Here is a 23,104-nt window from a genome sequence, read left to right as displayed (position 1 = left end):
GTCTTGGAGCTGGAAGAGGTGAGGTGTACTTGCACAACTGTGTAGTAAACAACTTGCAACCTTTGTGTGCCCTAAATTTGGCTCTAGGCAGTTATACTGTGCGCCCCTCATGATGTGTTTATAAGCATGACAGAAAGTCTTGCAGACAAAATAAGCTCAGGTAGCAGAAGCCATGACATCACATTAGCATGGAGCTGGACTGGCCTCAGTGCCACGCAGCAGTGGCATCTTGTTTGTTCCCTGTACTTGCAGCAGCTTGCTCACAGCCAGCACAAGTAACTCCACAGCACTCTACTGTTACATCATCAATATAATGAATGCCACCATTCACAAAAAAAAAAAATAAAAAATTAACTGAGGCACCACAGAGCCCTGGTGTGTCACACAAAGCTACTGAAGTTTAACCTTATAACAATAACTTTTGCTCTAGTACAAACTGCAATGACCATTTATTAAAAAAAAAACAAAAACAAAAACCAAAAACCCCACAAACACACCCCCCCCACACACACATAAAAAACCAAACAAAAACCAAAACCAGACATATGTGCAACAAATATTTTGCAAATAGTCTGCCTATATTCATGTACTATTTTGACTGTGACTTACAAACTGGCAGTCTGATCATGGTTGTAGCACTTTGTGCGCTGTCATACAGTGAATTTATTTCTAATTAGTGAGCTTTCTCTCTATGAATTAGGTACCTTGACAGGATGCAAACACTGAACAGCTGTTTACCCAAAACATAAGCTAAATATTTAAGCGAGGCTTCAGAAACCTTGGATGACCTTTTCTTCCTCCTCACCCCCTTCTATTATTGTACTTTTAAACGTGTCATTGCACTTCCTGGAGCTCTTAAAGGAGAGCTGCTTAACTCATACCTGACAGTTCCCATCCAAAGTCTCCTAAGGCTTTACACTTTTCTGGGGTGTTAATTTCTATATCCTGATATTGTAGTTAAAAATGGAGGCATGGAAAAATTATGGGCTACACTCTTAACTCCCTCATTTTGCATAGTTAATGTAGGCAATGCAAAGCCTGAAAGCAGGAGTTTGGCCTACCATGGTGACCGAGATGGTTAGGCTAGCTTCCCTGTGGACTCAAGGAAAAACAACAGCTGTTAGAGGATGACTGAGAGTCCCCAAGTACATCATCTGTTTCTCTCCAGAGATCTCAAGTGCCTTCACAAGGTGAAATCATTAGTACAGTATACAGGGTACGTCTCAAGAGCAGCCGGCTCAGGGTTGCCTGCTAGGAGCTTCCTCTACCTGGCCAGGGTCCGGCTCCAGTAGTGCTATCCTGTAGGCAGGGGCAGCCAGAAGGAAGCAACATTTCTGTAGATGGTCAGGCTGGGTCAGGATCCCCCCAAGCACTGAGCCTCTGGGCTGGCCTCAGGCTGAGGCAATTCGAGCACATGGTTCCTTTTTTTCCCCAAGATCTCTAACCATCAGTCCATCACACTGTACCTCTCCTACACAAGCTGGGCCACAATGCAGAAATGCGTGGAGGAATCACTGTGGAGGGTAGTGAGAGGAAACAAGAATAAGCATGAAAAGGTGTGTGCTATGTGGAGACTTCTGCAGAAGTTACTGCTTCCAGTTCTCTAGCAAAATGTAATTGATTCCAGTGGTGTTACTGGGTCTGTATTATATTGAAATCATCCAAAAGAAGAGCAAAAAAGAAGCGTAAGCAAAAATCTATTCTAAATATATGGGATGATTGCCTGATAACTTAGTGCAAACAAAAACCCCACAGCTAAAAAGAATTATATAAAAACAGCTTTTCTAAAGAGCTTTTCCAGAGAACAGTGTTCTCCCAGGACCTGAATTGCCTACCCAGTGTTTACTGTTGTCTGTGTCCTTTCACAGCCACCCACAAGAGTTCACTGCTGTTATTTAAAAAGACATTTCAATCCTGTGGTTAAAGGCAAGGAATCAGAAAAACCTGGGTCTAGTCCAGTCCGTACTAGCAGTCCTTGATGGGCTCAGAGATAGCACTGTATCTACAGAATCTGCATCCACAGCACTGTATCCGTCCCAGCACCTCCCCATCCTGCAGCACTCTAGGGAGCAGGTATTGCAAGGCATCTGTCAGGCTGAAATGTCCCATTATACACCCCACCAGCGCCAGTGGGATCTTGCTTACCAGTTGCAATCATCTGGGTCATAATTTGATTCCTCAACATTTTTAGTCATGCAGTTACGAGTTTCTGCTTGGCTAGTTCCAGAGCAGATCTTCATCTTCTGCATCTTTAATGTGTCATGCACACCCATGGGATGACATCAGTAATTGTATGAAGGGGGAGAACAGCTTGAACACAAAAAAGAATGGAATTGCTCAGTCAGGTCATTCAGGTTTAGATTTTGTGGTTTTGTTCCTCATACAATAATATACTAATGACATTTTTCTGCGGCTAATATAGCCATTTAAGTCAGAAGTCACCTAACTGAGTGTCTAGGATGGTGATATGTTCCTAGCAAGACTCTGCTAAACTGCAAACACGCAGAAGAGGGAAAAGAAGGGGAGGGGATACTAAATTTTCCATTGTTGAGGTAGGAGGTGCTACAAACAACACTAGCCAGTGTCAGTAATTTCAGTGGTGGTGAAGAGTGATAATATTCCTGATTTAAGAAGTTCTTTACTACAAGAATGCTGCCCAAGGAAAAGGAGCATAGGAAAAATGAAGGCCAAAAGCTGCCTAAAAAATTCTGTTTCTTCAGGGACTAATTATTATAGCAAGCTAATATTTCCTCTGGCTAATGACCATAGACGAAATTAGTTTGTTGATGTCATCTCAGTCATTATCGGCTTAAAATTGTTGAATCATTGAATCAGCATTCACGTGGATTGTCTCAAAGCACTGGTGGCAAGTTATCCGTCAGTGGTCTGTGTAACACACCGTTTCCCATGTGCAATGCATTGTAATGATGACAAATGTAGCTGCGGCATGGAAATATCCACTCTCTTCAGTCTCTGCCTGAAACTTCTGGAGACATTTCCTGGAGGGTATCTGGTATTAATCTTGCATCAAATGTTAAACAGGAAACTTAGCTATATAGAGAAGGCAACCAATATAAAGTCGGGAGTGTAAGCAAAATGCAGTAAACTGGAAGACAGTATACTTTTCCTTGGGCAGTTGGACCCAACATGGACCTAAGCCTCAAAGTTTGGGCTCTGTAATGTGGCATCCACAAAATGCTGGACAGTATGATGATGGTCCTAGTCAGGCACAGCCTACTGGAGATACAGGACAAAAACATAAAGCAAATTTTCGTTCCATGCTTAGAGAAAGAGACGCCTAAGTAGAAGCACAGCCAAAATCATTCTTTTGTTAGTTCTTCTCACCTTATGCCCTAGATGTGCCCATTTTCTCTTTATAGCCTGTTCAGAGCCTGGCAGATGCCTGACAGTGAAGAGTGATAATGGAAACCCATGATTACCAGATGATAGTGCAGACTTTGCATAAAGTAAACTGTGTAGGTGAGAGAAGTGAGTGTTTTCTTTCTAGAGAAAACCCCAGAGCATTACATTAATTCCCCTGAAGGACAGATCTGTGCTCTGTTGAGCTTTTGAGACCTTTCATTAAAGCAGCAGATACTGGCTGCTGATCAAGACACCAGCCTAACAGCCACATCCCTGATGCTGAGATCCAAAAGAAGTTCAGCACAGAACAGCATAAATGTAAAGAAGATCCATCACAATGGTTAATTGTTCTTCTGACTCATCTACAAAGCAATGCTTTAAATCATCACGAAAGTCTTTGTTATAATTAAGAAAACATGGCAAGCCTTCTCTCCCCAATGGTATAGATGTTGACAAAGCCAGAATATGCTGTCTCTACAAAACATTTTGTTCTGAGTTACAAACAGAAATTAACCCCCTATTTGCAAATTTGTTCGGTGTATTTGCTACTTACATCTCTACCTTTTATATCTTCATAAATATGCTTTTTAGAAGTACCAGGTTGTGTTATTAGATTTAAGTGCTTGTTCACTCTATACTTAGAGTGAATGGCAATTATATATTCCTTGATCTTTAAATATTTTAAACCCCCTTCAAACAGTTTTTAAGTTTTCCTGAATTGCCGTTTGGGTATGAATATTTAGGAAAATTAGCAACAATTTCAGCAGTTTTGTGCAAGTGAATTCACTCCCTAACATTGCCTGACGTATATAATGGAAGAGAATTTAGCCATATGTTTCTGTCAGGACAGGTACACCACCAGTGCAATTTGGAATTGCTCCCCTGAAATTAATGAAAGCATGTTGACATACAGCAGCTGAAGATATAAGCCCTCACCTTTCTTTTTATGGCAGTTTCTCTGTACTAGCTTTCTAATAATTTTGTGGCTTTCATCTGAAATGCCTCCAATTTAACAATGTATTATTCAGTTTGCTATGTTTTTGCTCCTCAAGGTTTTGTGAACAATGCTTTGTCTTTCCTGGGGGGTGAGTTACAGGCACACAAAACCCCAAATAATTTATACTTTATTTAATAGATGAATAGCAATGCAAACGCACTCCTTGTGTTTGCACCCAAAAATCACTTCTACAATTTCTGAACATAAAGCTCCTGCTCATTTAAAACCAGGTCTCTGTGTTTTTCTGCACAGCTAGAACTATTTAGTCACAAGAGCTTTCGATATATTTCTTTCACAAAGAAAGTAACAGCTTCCTTAAGCAGCACGCACTACTGCTCTTCTGTGCCCAGCTGCTCATTCCTGCCCCTGTGCCTACTCCTTCCCTTGTGTTCACAGAGAGATATTGAGAACCTTATCCTAGAAACTAGTCCATTTAAAAAAAAAAAGTTCTCCCATCCAGTTAATGAGTAGCTGCAAGCAGGGAAAAGGATGCTTAAGTTGGCATTGTTCCTGGAAAAAGTGACTGCCATACTACGCTCTCATCAGTGTTTCAGAAGAAAATGTAGAGTATAGGCTTGAGTATTTCAGATCTAAGAATGACTGGGCTTTTTGCTACTCCCAGCCATTCCCTCCTTGAAAACAGAGTTAGCATTCCAGACTGCACAATAGCTAAAAACTCTAACTTAACAGATACGTTAATATAAACTTCAGATTTTAGTATCTTTTCATCAAATAACCCTCTTTGAATCAAAATATTTTCTTTTGAAGAAAGCACATGCTTTGCTTTATTTTGTTTTCCATAATCAGAAAGCTTGGGAAAAAAAAAAAAAAAAAGAAAAAAATTATGGACTCAAACTATTTTTTTTAAGTTTGGGGTGGCTTTTGTTGTTTTCTGAAAAATTAAAAAACACTGAAAAAAATTCTCACCAGCTCTAGATCTGAGAAGACTAAAGAATGCAATGCATGATTGCTCCTATAATGGATATTCTTTTATTCTCTGAAAGGGAAGTAAGCTAAATTTGCAAATAAAATTCGGTCTGATTGCTGATGTAATTAGGCTGTATATTCAGTTCCAGAGATGCACTTTCTGTGTGTTTTCAAGCAAGACACTCAAACCCAGAACTGCCAAGAAGGTTAGCTGCTGCAACAACAAGCACTGCAAAAGCCGAGTCTGCCCGCAGCATCCTCAACGTCCTAGGGTCAGAAGAGATTTGTGGTTTGTAAGGGGGTCACACTGAATCTAATGCAGTTAATGGGAAATACAAAAGAGACTATTCTGCTTCAAACCTATCCTGCTACAGGACAAGTTGTTTCTCTCCTAAGCTTTTTTTTCTTTTTATTTTATGGACATTTTTTAATATTTGCAAGGTTCTTTCAAATCTTTGCATAAAAGCACTAGGCAAAGAGTTAATTAGTTTCTATAATTGACAGGTTTTGCTGGTACCGTCTGGTATGAAAGGCATCGTGACTGTAATAGCACACAGTTTAAAATGAAGTTGAACCATTTTATTTTCCGTGGGAAATCTATAACTTGAGCTGAAAAAAATGTAAGTATTCTCATATCTTATGCAACAACAAAAAAATTGTTGACTTCTTTTTTTTTAAAAGGCTTCTTCCTTTCTAAAGGGTTTTCTCACAGACTATAGTAAAGTTAAATATAGATATCATATTAGGCCTAGGTCTTAATTGCTTTTTCATCAACAGAAGTTTGGTAGACAGAAAGAGAAATCAATCAATATCTTGTTGCTGGCGTCTTGTTGCCAGCTGCATAGCAGCCATTTGGTGTTACACAGTCAGCAATGCTATACCAGTATCTCATTATCAGCTCTGTTTGGCTTCTTATGCTATCTGGACTCTAGGAAATTAATATGCTAAAAGGGTTTATAAAAGTATAAAAGACAGTAGCACTTAAGAACAAGGTGTTCTATAAAACTCGGGAAAATTTTAAAGCTGTTCTCCTCTAAATCTGTTCTCTCAGACCTGAGAAAGCTGTGAGACAGCCAGAGCAGCAGCCCACTACACTGCACTGATTCTGGAAAGTACTTTTTCACATTTGTGCAAATGTATGGACAAAGACAATGATACACACTATGGCTATAAATTATAATATTAGCTACCCATTACTCAAAATGCAAATGCAAAACAAAATACCTGTGTTACCAAAATAAAAAACCAAAATGGAACAAAATGTGGCAGCAGGACTCTATAGGTACAAAAGTCCACAATGTCAAACAAGGTTCCCTAAGCAGATCACCAATTACTTTCCATGACTGCAACTAGGCAAAGATTAACAATCAAAGTAGTAGCATCCACACATTGCAAGCGAGGCATAGACAAACCTGTTTGTATTTTAAAGATAATGGGCAGTGCAAGAATGAATAAACTATTTTATCCTTTATGACAGTGTATGTGTAGTCTGGGATCTTTCACTTGAGGTTAATGCTGATACCCCTGTCTTAAAAGGTCACTGTTTTTTGCTGCTTGCTTTGTATTCTGCCTATCTTGGTATCACAGCTCCACAGGTGATAATGAGGCGGCACCACTTCTCTTAAGGACACTTAATTTGAATATTGTCAACAATTGCACAAAATTAAGTTAAAGCACAAACCAGTAACCTCTCCATTTGCAGTCCAAACAATGCTGTCAGAATGAAGAACACACAATGAAGGGCAACCAAAGCTGTTAAAGGTCCTATAGTGATGCCACAGTTTATCCCCTACTAATTTGGTTTTAATGAGGACATTATAGCTGCTATCAAAAATTAGAGAAGGCAATATTTTTTTCCCCTTTTAGGGGCTGCAAGGCATGGAACCACACACTTCTTAACTCAATAGCCTTGAAATTAATCCAGGATTATTCAACTGCATGAGAATTGTTAGGAGACTGGAAACAACATCCCGCACTCTGTCTTTTTATTGTAACCTTCCTTATAGTATCATCTTGCAGTGAAACCTGAATATCCTAATGGGATTAAACATAAAAGAAAGTCAGGAAAAAGAGTCGCTGGATTAGAATTTTAACCGAAGCCGCCTGTGAGAAAGACCACACCACTGTCAGTGACCTTTCTCTCCCCATGTGTGATCCCAGTTGTGCCTAGTCAAGTGTCCAAAGGAGACTCCATCAGTTCACGCTGTATTTATCCTTTTGCTCCTAAAACAGGTGCCTTGTTACTAAAAGAACAAGCATTCATGCCATAGATCAGGGTGTATTAACCCGCCCTGCAAGACCTCATAATGTTCTCTGGTATGAAAAGCAGAACGTAACGATGCTATTTAAGACGTGAGTTTTGTATTGATAAAAACCATCACTTTAAGCAAAAGGCAATAAATTCTGTAGTAGCAAATAAGAAAAGGGAACAAAATGCAGGCTTTTGAGTGTTTTAGGATACCATTTCTATCTCCAGCTCCAGCCTTTGTTTGGTTTGGGTTTTTTTAAATGCAGTCTCTGATAAGTTTGTCTTTAACACGCAAAAAAAAAGTTGGTTTAGAATCTCATACTGTATATTCACAGCCCTCATTAGATACCACAAGAATGCTTTTCATCTCATTTTTACTCTAAACTCCTGAAGTCCTCCCTAGCTCTGAACAATTATATTAATTAGAGAGCAGTTATTCACAGATGAGCAGAAAACTGAGTTCAGTCAAAAGAAACTTCTAAGACACTTTTGATTTTTATCATTCTAGATCTCTTTGCCTTCACACTACTTCAAAGATTCATACTCAATCTCATAAATGCTACCGTAAAATATTAACAACAGTGTAAACTCTAATGTGGGAGGATGTGTATGAGGTTGAATTCCTGTTCTTACACCCAGGTACATGCCCCAGATTGGGCAGCAAGAAGAGCTTTCTTCACTGCTTTCCAGCCAGTGTGTTCTCTTAGCAATAACTCCAGCTCAACCTATTGCTGCTCTCCTTTTCATACTAATTCACACTCAAGGCGTCAGGCAAATTGCTGTACCTGAACAGAAATCTTAGGTATTATATGTGTTTATTCTTAGCTGTTTTACTGTAGTGGCTGCTAGATCTAGTGCTGAGTCAGTACAAAGAGCAGGAAGATGGTCCTTGACCTTTTGAGCTTGTAAAATAAGTGTAAGAGAATAGACAAATAATAGGTAGAGGGTCAGACAGCACCATAATCAGGTATTCAGATCAGCAGTCAGTAGGCCAATACTACTACATACATTTTCTCTGTCAGTTCTGAATTGCAGATTGACATAATTATTGTCAACGTACAATTTGCTATCAACATTTGTAATCTCTTTGGCTCCTGTTTTAAGCCCCAGTGCTTATTTCTCCACAAGAAAAAAACACCCCTCTTGATCTATCCCATCACATGAAATGCTCTGCCTTCTCCCACCCTGGTTTCCCAACCTCTTCTGCAGTATATAGAAAGAAACCAGAGAAGGGAAATAAGTTTTACCAAAAGGATATATTGATATATAAAGATCTTTATAAAGAAGTTAAAGAAAGACAGGATTAGACATTTGACATGAACATGAATGACAGTTTCAACTCTATGGTTTTGAAAATCCTGCTCCCTGGTTGTAGAATTAATTGTGACGAAATATATTCCTACTGGATACTCTAATATTTAGAATGAACCCACCAAACCTTTTAATCTGCCTAAAATCCCACAGACAAAAGCACTGCTCTTGACTATGATTCACCATGACACTTCCTTCTTTGAATCGACTGGCTTATCTTTGTGTAGCATATCAAGTACCAAAGTTTAGTCCTCAAACTTTGACACCCAAACAGCTCTGCTCCATCCTGTGTCCCAGGTTTTCTACCTTACAAAGAATAACTTTATCACCACAGTTTCACTAACTGAAATCTTCACTGTTCCTTTCTTTCGTTATTCATTCAGGCACTTTTTAGTCCTGTCAGACAAACTCTCACCGTTCTTTTCATTCAAGAAAAACCACCACTTCCTAATGGTTTCTATTTGTTAGGGGTAATTTATTTGCATTCTCAAATTTATAGTTGGATAAATGTGATGTAAGCAACAGTCACCCCTTCCTTTGCAACCATCAAATATTTTTTTTTCCATTGTGTTTGTTTGACTTCTAGAATAAACACTTTCCATTCATAAATCATCTAGCAGCATTTGCCTTGAACACTGATAAACCACACCATCATCATAAGCATCTTTCCTTTTAAAAGTATTTCCAATGTCATAGACAGATAGTTATGAAAACAGCAGTCTGTGCACTGCGCAGTACAGAGGGACTGGTTTCTCACAAGCAAACGACAGCTTTCTGATGGGTAAGGTTTTGGCTGACCAAAGCGAGGATTAATTAACCTGGAGCTCTCAAATACATGGTAACTGTAACAGGTACTTATGCTGGACTTGCTATATCCAAAACATTGTGTAAATGCTGTATTTCATACAATCATAATGTTTAGAACTCAAATTCTAATCTCACCAAACTGACTCTACACCACCTTTTGTCAATGTGCCTGATTTATACTGATGGATAAACAGAAACTAGTCAAAATCACTATAAATTTGTATAGCAAAAGATATAGAGACGATACCTGCACAAACCCACACATCATATAGTCATCAAATAAAGGCAGACTAGGGCGGTCCTCTCGATAAATTGTGATTTTGTAGCTGCTCACAATCTGCGGGCTGGACTGTGAATCATCTGTTACGAGAATGATGACTTTGTTCAATCCAAGGCCAAGCGGGTAGTTAGCAATGCTGCAAGCAAAACAGGAAAGAGGTGGAATAAACCCTAAAGAAACAGAGATTTACACTGCTTTAGCTATGGCAGCTAAACTTTACTTGCTCCTTGAGGCTTCCATTTCTTACATTTTCTTTCTCTTAACAAAATACATATGATTTTAAATAAAAAACAGTGTAAAATAAGATTTGTAACAATTTATAATTCTTTCAGGAAGACAAAATACTGACAGTGAAACTTAGTGAAAACATCTTCAGTGGCAGTGGCAACAACTCTAACATGAAATCTGTGAATGGAGCCACTAGGGACAATAATTCCTGGCAGGTCCAAGTTCATGGTAAAGTTAGCAGGGAGATAAATAAGATCAGAGGTGTCAGCCAGCTGTTGAAATTGTCCTCTAGCCAAAAGTGATGGAGTTCCAGACAAATTGCTCAAAGTGACAGACAAGAGCAAAGCTGGACTGAGCTCTTCTTCCCTTGGCAGGGAAATGAGAAATGCTGAAAGACACAGAACCTGCACACCCAGGGCTTTTACTTTTCAGTGTAAAGTACATACTGCTATCCTGTTTTCCTTTCAAAAGGAAGAAATCTCTTAAGCTTTTTGCGTATATCTCTGTTGACTGCCAAGGTGATTAACATTAAAACAGTACTAAGTTGGGTGGAAGAATTGATAAATCAAGACGAACTTTGTTTTGAAAACAAAGGAAGTGTATTAGGCATTAGATAAGTAACAGCTGTACAGACTGTCTGGTTATTAGCAGACATTCTAGCATCTGCTTCATAGTCGGTCAAAAGATGGTGTGTTTATAGTCATTTATTGCCCTGAAGCAAAGCTAGCTCTGTAATGGTTAAGGATTCTTTCTCCCAAGAGAATCATTGTCCATGCTCTCCCTTTTATCCACTCACTAATGGCTAGTATGTAAATAGGCCAATTCTCTGGTTCTGAGGTACCTGACCCAGATAAATTAACACTTGTTGTCCTTTCCAACGTCCAAAACCAGATCATGCCCAAAATGCTTATTGGGATTGTCCCTGGCACATGCTGCTCTCTGTGAGAGAGCTGGTTAGGAAAGCCAAAACTGTGCCAGGGATCATAGTAGCAATTAAACGTCGTGGATGATTGTGGGTCAGGGCTCAAATCTGATGTTTAGTGATTTTGCTCTCCCCTCTATTCTCCAGGTTTAAACTTCCCTAAAAGATCAGATAAGCTGGGACTCTTGCTGATGACAAGATGACACACTTAGCGGATGAGGGAAAGGCTGTGGATGTTGTCTACCTGGACTTTAGTAAAGCCTTTGACACTGTTTCCCATAGCATTCTCCTGTAGAAACTGGCTGCTCATGGCTTGGATGGGCGTACTCTTTGCTGGGTAAAAAACTCTCTAGAGGGCTGGGCCCAAAGAGTGGTGGTGAACGGAGTTCAATCCACTTGGTGACCGGTCACAAGTGGTGTTCCCCAGGGCTCAGTATTGGGGCCAGTTCTGTTTAATATCTTTATCAATGATAATGACCTTGATGAGGGGATCAAGTGCACCCTCAGTAGGTTTGCAGACAACACCAGAGTGTGGATCTCCTTGAGGGTAGAAAGGCTTTGCAGAGGGATCTGGACAGGCTGGACTGATGGTCCAAGGCCAATTGTATGAGATTCAACAAGACCAAGTGCCAGGTCCTGCACTTGGGTCACAACAACCCCATGCAGCGCTACAGGCTTGGGGATGAGTGGCTGGAAAGCTGCCTGGCAGAAAAGGACCTGGGGGTGTTGGTCAACAGCCAGCTGAACATGAGCCAGCAGTATGCCCAGGTGGCCAAGAAGATCAACAGAATCCTGGCTTCTATCAGAAATAGTGTGACCAGTAGGACTAGGGAAGTGATCGTCCCACTTCCCTGTACTTGTCACTGATGAGGTTGCACTTTGAGCACTGTGTGCAGTTTTGGGCCTCTTACTACAAGAAAGACACTGGGGTGCTGGAGTGTGTCCAGAGAAGGGCAATGAAGCTGGTGAAGGGTCTGGAGAACAGGTCTTATGAGAAGCGGCTGAGGGAACTGGGGTTGTTTAAACTGGAGAAAAGGAGGCTGAGGGGAGACCTTATCGCTTTCTATAACTACCTGAACGGAGGTTGTAGCGAGGTGAGTGTTGGTCTCTTCTGCCAAATAATAAGTGGTAGGACAAGAGGAAATGGCCTCAAGTTGCTCCAGGGGAGGTTTAGATTGGATATTAGGAATAATTTCTTCACTAAAACAGTTGTCAAACAGGGTGCCCAGGGAAGCGGTTGATTCAACATCCCAGGAGGTGTTTAAAAGACATGGCACTTAGGGACATGTTTAGTAGTGGACTTGGTAGTGTTAGGCTAAGAGTTGGACTCGATGATCTCACAAGGTTTTTCTAGCCTAAATGGTTCTACAATTCTATGACAATCCCTTATCGTGTATTTCTGATGAAAATGGATCATTCTGAATGAGTAAACTTGACCTTACTTCTTTTTTTGATCCCAGCTACCCTACTCTGACCCTGGTAATCAGACTGCTGTCTGAGGGACCAAGCCCAGTAGGGCAGTAGCTTAGGCAAAATCAAGGCCTGGATATGAAAGCTCAAATTCTTTGCTGCATACTGTGTAATGATGGCCTGTTCCGACCCAGCTTTGACTCTGTGAGCGACTGAAGAACCTGGGGGAGATGCTAGCAACTGTGCACTCTGTAAAGATAGAGTTAATTATGACTTGAGAACATATTATCATTGCCTTCAGAACATTGACAAATAAATACAAATTTCTGAGTGTTGAACTCCCTCTGACTTTCCTGTGACTAATCTAGAGGCATTCTGTGCTTTTGGAAACACAAAACAATTCTGTAATATTCTGATGTATTTCCAAAGTTAAGGAAACTTTTAGTTTTTACACTCATATTTTGTCACTCATACCTTGGCCCTTTCTTCTCGTCAAGGTGTACTTGGCATTGACAGTTAGAGGGTTCTGCTCCTATCTTCACTGTCACCATGTCGAATGGGACTTCTGCGTAGTATTCTTTGATCTTTGGGTTAAACTGAGGATTCAAGTCCAGCTGTGGACTGGTGAAGATCTGCCTGATATGAGATAGGGTATCTTTATCTGTTCCAAGAAGGCATCAAAGAAAAAACTGTGAAATGTAGGAACATTTTAAAGTAACATGCAACTTCTGGCAGATTGATAACATGTACAGTGGCAAGATTTTTAATGCCTGATCACTCTGAGACTGATAATCCTGCCTCAAGGTCTTAGTGGAGTTTGTATTGGTGCTTGAAAGAAATTTTTAGACTCTGGAGGGAGTTTAATCATTCAGTGCCCAATGACTAGTCAGAGTCACAAAACTCAAAGTCTGAGTAAGCCTTTGAAAATGCAAGGATTAGGTCTGGGAGATCCTGTCTCCGGTTGGTTAACTGAAACTTAAAGAAGAGTTGGGCCAAAATTCATAACCTACTTAGGTACCAGCCTGTGTACAGGGTTTATGTACATGTGTAATTGCTAATAAAAATCAAAATAAGTTAGACATACTCTTACTGTTCATAAGATCAAGTCACATGGAGATATCTAGACCCATGGGGTCATTTTCAGTACAGCTGGAAGAATGTTTTATTAAAATCCCTAAATCAACAAATGCCGGCTCCTTCCCTGCGTACGAAATCTCCACAATCAAATCCTATTTGTTCAAATGTATCCTTTATTTTGTAGTGCTTGCCAAATGACTCATGAGAATGATTATTTGCTGGTAACCCACTTATGACAAATATTTTAATCCAACCTATTGGATTCGGATTTACAGTATAATTACACATTTGAAACTTGCTTTCTGTATATATTTTGTAGGATGTGTTTAAAACTGGGTACTTCAGAAAACACTCCAGTGAGGAAACTCTTTTGCTATAACCTCTGAAAAATGTTGTGGCTTAAAACATGGCTTAAAAGGGTCATAAATGATGCAAGCAGTTCTATGTGGGCCTTTTCTACCTTGAAATATCTGCCCTGAGAAACAAAACAGGCTATTTCATCACTCTCTTGCATGAATTGAAATATAAAGGAAGTTTTTCCAGTGGAAGAGCAGAATTTGGGCTGATTTTGTAAGGGAATAGAGGCTTATAAATTGACACACAGAAGGTGTTCAAAAAATCATACAGGTGAGTATGAACAGTTCTCCAGATCTTGTATGCCTTACCTAGAAAGGTTATCTCACTACTATCTTAAAAATGAGAAATTTTCTAAATTAAAATGAATTGAGGCATTTTCAGTTGCAATGGTGATGCCAGTCAACCAGCCTGGGGGATTTTCTGGCCTCTGACAGGCACAGAGGAGCTCCTGGAGTCACCATGAGATCAGTAACAGAGGGGAAATGAGGCACAATGGGTAGAAAAGCCTTTCCATCACAGAGCAATTGCTTCACGTTTATAAAGCGGCTCCCTCAGATAACATCTCAATGAGGAAGGCAGCAGAAAGCATTGCTCCCACCAAAGACAAATACACTTTAAATCTTTACATATCTTTAAATATACTTTAAATATTCCTACAAGCAGATATTTTAGAAAAACTCTTCTCCTAAGCAGCTCTTTAAAGCCTGACCACTGAGCTGAAGATTGGCCTTATACAGGACTGATTAAACTCCATACAAGTTTAAAGGTTATCCCACATGAACAAATATATGCTAAAGTTCTTGGAAATAAGGGGCGAAAGTCTACTGAAGTACAGCAAGGAATCAATGAGTGCTGGAATACTCACGTTAATACTCACGCATAGCAATGTTTAACTTTGTGCTTCAGGCTTATTTAACATAATAGCCTAATTATTAAGTGATTAATAAACACTCTTGCTACTTAAAAATCCTTTTTATTTTTCAGCATAACAGCTCGCAGGCACTCCATTCACTGAAAGGTTATGCAGAACAGCCTAAGAAATTTGTTCAATAATCTCTCTTCTTCCCCCTTATGATCTAGAAAGACCTTGACTTACCATAGGTGCATTGTCTTTCTTTAGTCTTACTGGAATAACGCAATGCTGAAAGATAAACAGAAATAGTTAATAATACTCTGCTCTAAGTCTGATTCACAATCCTGTAGGAGAAGGAACTCTCATTGTGTTAATTATAAAAGATATAATGTACTTTTATTCTTTGCAGTGTGAGATCTTTGCTTTACGCTCATAAACACTGCTCATGGGTTCAGCAGAACAACTCACACAGACAAGGAAGAAATTAGTCTTTTATATGCAGTAAGGCAACACCTTCCAGCTGGAATCCAAACCAATGTAATCAAAATCATACTTGTTATCAGAAGTAGTACAAATAGGAAAAATGTGAGGTATATAAAAGACCTTACTCTGATCCCTTACCGTCATGATTCTTCCTGAAGTCAGAAGGAACATTCTGCTTAGGACTTGCATTTTCTTGAGAAGAATTCCTGTCAATTCAAGAGCAGACGTATTTCTACATGAATAGAAGCAACAGAAACCATGGAACATTTTCCAAAATTTCTATATGGCAACCCAGGGTACATGGTATTTTAATATTCTTCCTGGAAAGATGAAACCTCTGGGTTCATGTTCCCAGCATTAGCAATTTTACCTGAATGAAAACGACAAAAATCACACACTGCATAAGAAATTGTAGCATGTATCACGAAAAAAGAAAGCCAGAAATAAATTTCAAAAGATGGTTGAATGGCTAGGAAAAGGAAGAGTGAATATAGCCAAGATTAAAATAACCTAAAGCATATCTCTTAACTGTTTGTATTATGCTTTTTTTGTATATATTTGAGGTTAAACTTAGATTTTGTTCAAAAACAACTAAATATATATGAAGGCCTGTGTCTAGGTGAATATCTGTACCAACATTAGCATGAATTCATGTAATGGAACACCTGTGTGTTTTGATTTATTCGCTAATTCATGACCAACATCCAGAGTGTATATATAAATGAAAAAGTGAAAAAAGACAAATCAATTGCAAAAATTAATCAACATGTTAGTGGTACCCATATTGCTAACTCTGCAGATTTTTACTTTCATATAGCATTCTGGGAGCACAGTAAAAGAAAGGCAGTAGGCTTCTCTCCAATCCATGCACTGGACTTCTGGCTTATAAGACATTTGCAGAGGTCCATTAGTATTTCTTGAAGGTTTCACGTGTTTTCCTCTCAGTATTTTCTGTAGAAGTTGTCATAAAGCAGCTTCTTCCCAGATAATTCTGCCCATTGTGTTCAGATTTTGAAAGACACAAAGTCACTGCCTGGGGCAAGGAAGGGAGTTGGCAATATTGTTTGGTGCAATCAACTATCATTAATGTTTCAACAGAAGCCGCTGAAAACAATCTTGAAATCAATCATGGCAAAAGGTAAATTGTCGAATAACAAAACAGAAATTTCTGCATTATCTAAATGAGATAAGGAAAGAAGCAGCTGGCAGATCTGTGTGTCTCTGTGCATGAAAATGCAGTTCTGAGCTTGCGGTGTCTAGACACCACCCTAATTTCATGCACATTCATGACCTCCTTCAAAGGAGGCACTTAATAAACTATTAGAGAGTTTGTTTTCCAAGTTATAAGTCATTTTGCACCCGTCTGTCTGCTGGCCAAGGAGGTAACGGCTAACACTTGTCAAATAATTTTTTCTCTCCACTTTTCCTTTTTAATTGTCCTGTCCCAAACCCTATTGTAAGATGAAAATAGGATGTCTTAACTCTATAAAATGCCAGACTTTGGTTTAGCCAGAGGACACCTCAGGAGTGTGGCAGCCACCATCACTCTAAGGTTCTGGCTCCCAAAGGAACAACATGACTTGTACATGTCAACACTATAAGGAGATTGTAGTTATCATCGGACAACATTAAGAGATATAATAATTATCTAATTACAGCAGGGTATCAAAATGTAATATTTGGAAATGATATTACAGAAAGATGCTCAGACTACTGTATTTATCGAAGAATACTCAAATTACAGTGTGGCCAGCAGGACTAGAGAAATGATTGTCCCCCTGCACTTGGCACTGGTGAGGCCGCACCTCGAACACTGTGTGCAGTTTTGGGCCCCTCACTACAAGAAAGACATTGAGGTGCTGGAGTGTGTCCAGAGAAGGGCAATGAAGCTGGTGAAGGGTCTGGAGAACAGGTCTTATGAGGAGTGGCTGAGAGAATGGAGGTTGTTTAGTCTGGAGAAAAGGAGGCTGAGGGGAGACCTTATTGCTTTCTACAACTACCTGAAAGGAGGTTGTAGCGAGGTGAGTGTTGGGTCTCTTCTGTCAAGTAACAAATGATAGGACAAGAGGAAATGGCCTCAAATTGCTCCAGGGGAAGTTTAGATTGGATATTAGGAAAAATTTCTTCACCAAAAGGGTTGTCAAGCATTGGAACAGGGTGCCCAGGGAAGCAGTTGATTCACCATCCCTGGAGGTATTTAAAAGAGATGTAGTTGATGCCCTTAGGGACATGTTTAGTGGTGGCCAAGTCCTTCCCTTCACATGCTGTTACTCAAGAAGGGGCCTTCGTCCATATGAATGGCCCCTTATTTACTTAGCATCTTGGGGGAGCTATCAAGCGCAGATGTGTGCATTACCTACACACTTTGCAATTAGCTCTGATGAAACTAGTGACTGTATGTCAGGTGACTGCATGCTTGTGAATCACATTTTTAAAGATCCCCGCTGGGTACATCACAAACAGCAAATGTGTCCTTTAAGAATCTCTGATTCAGCAAACAAGAAAGCCAAAAGATTGACAGCAGCAATAGTAATGTAGCTCTGATGGTCTAAGCAATCAGAGACATAAGCAATGAAGGATGTGTAGAAACAGATAATATCTTTCATAAGACTGAAATATAAAAAGGAAAAAATCTAGTTACTTTTGGGGCCTCCAATGAGTGGTTCTGGATGGTGCAATTTTTAATGGGTCATAAAGTCAAAATTGAGGCCACATTTCTGTATCCAGTAGAGTTATGAGTTTTATTTCTTTAGATGATGATTTGTCAGCCTCTCTTGAAAATGAGGAGCCACTGCAAATTCTGTGAGACATGATCACTAGCAATTTTTTTCTGTTTGATTAACTGGCAGTGTGAGCTGTCTGTCTTGTAGAGTGTTTGCTTTGCTTCAGTCACAGTTTCCATGGGTTCGTTTGGTTCACCAAATGAAGTACCTTGTGCTCATCTTTGAAAGAGAAATATAAAATTGCAGGCAGACTCAAAAGTGGGATTGATTTCCTGGCACTTGATCCCAACTATCTCTCTCCTTTCTTCCTTCCTTCTGTCTCTCATTCCTCCCATTGCAGATCAGTGATCTTATCCAGACTTCCTTGCTGTTGTCTTCTATCTCATCATATGAACCATGTTCGTTTCTCAAACTGCCCAGGTGATGAACATGACCAAGTTAAACTCCAAAAAATTATTTCCAACCCAAATTCATTTTGGGGGCTGGTGCTTCTATTTTGACCTTAAAAAGGGCTTGCATATGGGAAGCTAGTAACACTTCCAAATATATCAGTTGATTTCATGACAGTATTTGCAACTTTATTGACCTGCTTAGGGTTTTGTCTTATGCAAACACAATGGAGATGGCCATTCTCACCTAGGCTGTAACCATTTCATTATAGATTGAGATGAGTTTCTAGAGTTATTCTTGCTTCTCCTGTAGAAGGAATTCAGAGAGTTCACTAATACCATTTAAGGTTTCAAAACTAGTCATGTAAATGAAATGGGTTAAGAAAAGTAGACCAGGAAAGTTCTTTAAATCCTGTCTCCGTTCTATGGATTCCCGTTCAGTGAACAGAATAACTGTACAAGACCTGAGTCAGAAGTCATTATTTTTCCCATAAGTATCTGATCTGGTTGGACAGTCAGCTATGTAAATCACTGGATTTTGTAAATGGAAATACCAATTTTGCAAAGTCAGGTAAGAAAGTATTGTTAAATAAATCAACCAAACAGCCTGGCCTTAATTGAAGAAGTTCAGGAAAAGTGTTCTGATATACAAACTTATCAAAGCTGGGAATCTCAGAAAAGATTAAGCAAAGCTTGGAGGGAATGCATACCTGAGTTATTTGGGAACTAAGTTCTACTAAGCTCTTTCTTACTTTCAATTAAGTATAATTACATGTATATCTGACACATGCATCACCAATCACATGCATGTAGCTATAGGAGTGGAAGGGTATGATTTACCAATGTCAAACCATGTTTTTTTATAGACTGAATGAACAGAAGAGTGTTATTAGCTTTAGCCATTGCAGAAGAATACAATGCAAAGCAGCAGATTGGCCTATGCCCTGGAGAAAGGTCATGGTGCTTCTACATATTTCTACACACAGAATAATGTTCAGCTTGAAGGAAAAAAAAGACCAAGGGGCTTACTCTAAGTGAGTGAGTGGCATAGCTTAGATTAGAACAGAAAGCTGCTAAAGGTTGGTATGCTTTGATATGCAAACCTAAATATTTTGGCAAAAGGGCAAGGGCTTACAAATGAATGCAAGCAGCTGCATCTTTGAGCTACTTTTCATGAAGTGGCTGGCAGTAACAACAATAAAACTTAGCACATTCATGGAACTGTGTATTTTCAAAATGCTAATAAACAGTTACCTAGCACAGTGGTAAAGTATAAGCTCCACTTTATAGCTAAGCAAAGAAAAATACAGATGACTATTGACTTACTGAAAGCCACAACTAATTTGATGAGGAACAAAATTAAACTTAAGAAAATTTTCAGATATCTTACATAGTGACTATGGCATTCTTCAAGCAAAATGTACAAAATAATGTCATTCGCACATTTAACTTGAGACTCAGTGAAATGGAGCACACACACTGTCTAATGCACCTCTGTTCCCAAGCCCTTGTTTGCAAAATCATATGTGCCTGTAGTCAGTAAAGAAGTATGGCATACATGTATATAAAGCATCATTAGCCAAGAGATAATGAGCACAGAAAATGCATTTTTACAAATTTTATACCATACATACAGTATACCACATTTCTCCTTCCCTCCGTTCATTTCTTACTTCCTCTTTTCTTTCCTCCCTTCCTCCCTCCCTCACTCCCTCCTCCCTCCCTCCTTAAGAAAGTTAAAATCTCTTGCCAGAAGCTCAATGGATCTAACCTTGTCATTACAATATTTTCCCAGCTTCTCAAAAAGAGTTAAAATGAGGTTCTCAGAGTATTATGCTCTTTGACCTGTCTTTTGCTGGACAGAAAATTTAGAGCCACTCAAAATTATTAGTCCCTTTTGGAAAAATCTTCACCTCAAATTTTGTATTTTCTTTAAAGTTTTGGTTTTAATTGGTGAATAAGTTAAAAGACAGCCTTAACCCTGGTAAGCACTCCTAATTTTGAGTTTGCAGTTGTTCAAAAACAACCTACCTTATTTACTTCATATTTCTTAGAAAAAAATTTACTGTACCTCCAATTAATTTTTTAACCCAGAGTCCTCTGTATTAGAAAAAAAAAGCAAAGGAACAAAACTGTAATATGTAGAAAACTAGTTACACCTCTAATGGAAAAATGGCTGACAATGCTCCATGATGTGATGATGGACCTTCGTCTCAAGTGTTATAAATCCACCTAAATCTAATGAAGGATTAAGTAGCACTGGAGCTACCACAATTAATATAATTTGAGAACATATCATATAATAGCTATCTTACCATTCTGAAAAATTTATATGTGCCTCTTTAGTCATGAACTGGAATTGTTCAAGTAAACTGGAAAGCAACCAATGCACAGTCAGGACTGAACCAAGCTGCCTCATTGGGTCTACCATGTGATAAAGGTCACGCAGTAAAGTTTGAATCTTGGGTGTGGCAGAAGGGAAAAGCTGAAAAGAGAGACACTGATTAGAGACTGCACATTGCCTTTGGAAAATGCAAAGAAGTGAGAAATTATCAGAAGACAGTGCACATAACATTTGGATGGATATATATTAATGCTCCTTCCCACACTTGTAGAAAATTACTGTCTTGCCCAGCCTTGCAAATCAGGATTACTAGTACTGACATGGAAGTCTAACTCCTTTGTCTCTGATTCGACTTCCAGATCTATTCAACTCAATCTCACTTCAGAAAGTCTTGTCAGCCTCCAACCCTGATACTCATCCAGGAGGTCTAGAAGAAATCCTGATATGCAGACATTCTGAACAACAGATCCAGCTGCAGATCTTTTATTTCCCCAATACTCATCATTTCCCTCATTAACTGCCATGCCTATTCACAGACACTGACTGTTATTCCTCCATCTCTGTTTCTCTCCAAAAATGAACTTGAAGTGTGAAGAAGATGACATATTACCTATTCCTCCTGCTTTTTTTTGCCACTTTTTCATCTATATCTATTCTCTGGTCATGATCTCAGTGCTGTCTCCAGTTCTTCCATTCACACCTGCTTTGCTTCATTATCATTCTATTTTCTTACCAGCTCACATAATTTTCCTCCTTTTCCTTTCATTCTGTATTCTGGTCTCTGTTTCTGCTTTAGCTGTCCTTTTCAATGAATCCTCAACGCAAACTCTGTTTTACTTCTTTATATCTTTTACTCTAAATTTCAAAAATCCTACAAAATAAAAACAGCATAACCTCTATATGCCTGCTTCCCTGTCTATCCAGCCTAATACATGTGCCAGAGATAGCAAAGAATGGTAATAAAGGAAAAAGTTAAGAGATTTACATAAAATATATATCCAATATAACAAAACCCTGTTTATTTTACCAGCTCAAATTGTCCAAGACTCTTCAGCTCCTTTATGAAAGTAATCATTGAATTTATCTCTTCTAAAGACAAACATTGCTCATCTTCTCTGTAGTAAGTTCCATCCTATGAAGGAAAGGGCAGCATGTTCTGGTGAAATTACATGGAAAGCAATGTGCTTTCATTAGATCCCAATCCCTTTGATAATTGAAGTAACAGGTTACAGCAGCTCTCGACTTGCCCTAGCTTCATCCAAAGTCATGTCAAGCCAGCTCCTTGATAGCACTTCCCATTTCTTAGTCTAGAATAAAGTAACCTGTACATCAGCTTTGTATAGAAAAATACCCATAGAAACTACGATGGGAAGAGACAGCATAATGCACAGACAATGAAGTGGACAGTTTGAAATGTGGTCTGGCCTCCTACAGAACACAGACTTAGGTAATCATACTATACATACATATATGTCTATGGTTTCCTACTTTATCATGTCACAAGTTTAGAACCTGTGATCCTGTTTTAGTCACACCTGTCTGAGTGGCAGAAATCTTACGGATAATTTAGTCCCTGTAAGTCTTGCAAGCAGGGGGCTTCTCAGAAATACACCCTTAAAAGTGCTCAGACTGAGAGAAATACTGCTAAAGGGGATCCCAACTTGTCAGAAATAGTTTTCACTAGTGATGCAAATTTTATACAGATCCCATAAATGTAAAAATTGTAATTGGATCTTGCATTCAGAATAAGACACAAAGTTGTAGCAAACAAAACTTAATTCTGATACTCATGAATCTACTTGTCTGAGTTAATCAATACTACATTTATGAAAACACACAAACTTGTACTTTAAAAAAGACTATTTAAAAATGGTGGGGAAACGACTTTTTTAAAGTTTGAAATATATCTTTAAAGTACTGCACTTTGGGGAATGACATAATTTGAGAGTGGAATTTTTGTAAAAGAAAATCCAATTGTTCAATATAATTAGTTTTATTTCCCAGAATTCAGTAACAGATAGTTTCGATTAAATAGATTCTTCGTTCTATAAGTTGGCACCAACAACTTCAGAAGAGCATACAATTTAGAATGAAATATATTCAAATAGTTAATAATAAGAAAAAGGTGGAATGAACTACCTTGCTCAAAGTTGATCCATATATTTTTTGTAAAGCTTCTATGAAACTGGATGTTGAGGATTCATTAGATAAGAGAAATTTAAAAGTATCTTCAAAAAGAAATTCTTTGAAAGTTTGGTCCTGAATATTTGATTCATCCTCATCTTGAAAGTCAAAGTTTTCATACACCTTGGAAAACAACATAGGAATATAGTTTGAATATCAAGTCCAATCTTCTCATAACCACATATACCGAGCTGAAACTAC

The 23,104-nt window shown here is 38.8% G+C and overlaps 1 protein-coding gene across 2 annotated transcripts in view; it reads right to left on the bottom strand.

Annotated features, from left to right (window-relative positions):
- The window catches only part of CPED1 (cadherin like and PC-esterase domain containing 1), a 156,379-nt gene that overhangs the window by 63,028 nt on the left and 70,247 nt on the right, over window positions 1-23,104 (bottom strand). The window contains exons 9-16 of one of the 2 annotated variants that reach the window (XM_086473206.1): window positions 22,859-23,026; window positions 21,747-21,851; window positions 20,691-20,860; window positions 18,623-18,682; window positions 15,402-15,469; window positions 15,024-15,068; window positions 12,968-13,154; window positions 9,901-10,069 (exon numbers count right to left, since the gene is read on the bottom strand). In XM_086473206.1, coding sequence (XP_086329332.1) covers window positions 9,901-10,069; window positions 12,968-13,154; window positions 15,024-15,068; window positions 15,402-15,469; window positions 18,623-18,682; window positions 20,691-20,860; window positions 21,747-21,851; window positions 22,859-23,026 — 972 coding nt within the window. The remainder of the gene's footprint in view (window positions 1-9,900; window positions 10,070-12,967; window positions 13,155-15,023; window positions 15,069-15,401; window positions 15,470-18,622; window positions 18,683-20,690; window positions 20,861-21,746; window positions 21,852-22,858; window positions 23,027-23,104) is intronic. The other variant, XM_086473201.1, reaches the window with a different exon arrangement.

This window comes from Leptosomus discolor, chromosome 1, assembly GCF_034619465.1.
Source record: "Leptosomus discolor isolate bLepDis1 chromosome 1, bLepDis1.hap2, whole genome shotgun sequence".
NCBI classification, from domain to species: Eukaryota; Metazoa; Chordata; class Aves; order Leptosomiformes; family Leptosomidae; genus Leptosomus; species Leptosomus discolor.
The sequence above is the reverse complement of the archived record's forward strand: the minus strand, read 5'-3'. Positions and strand labels throughout refer to the sequence as shown.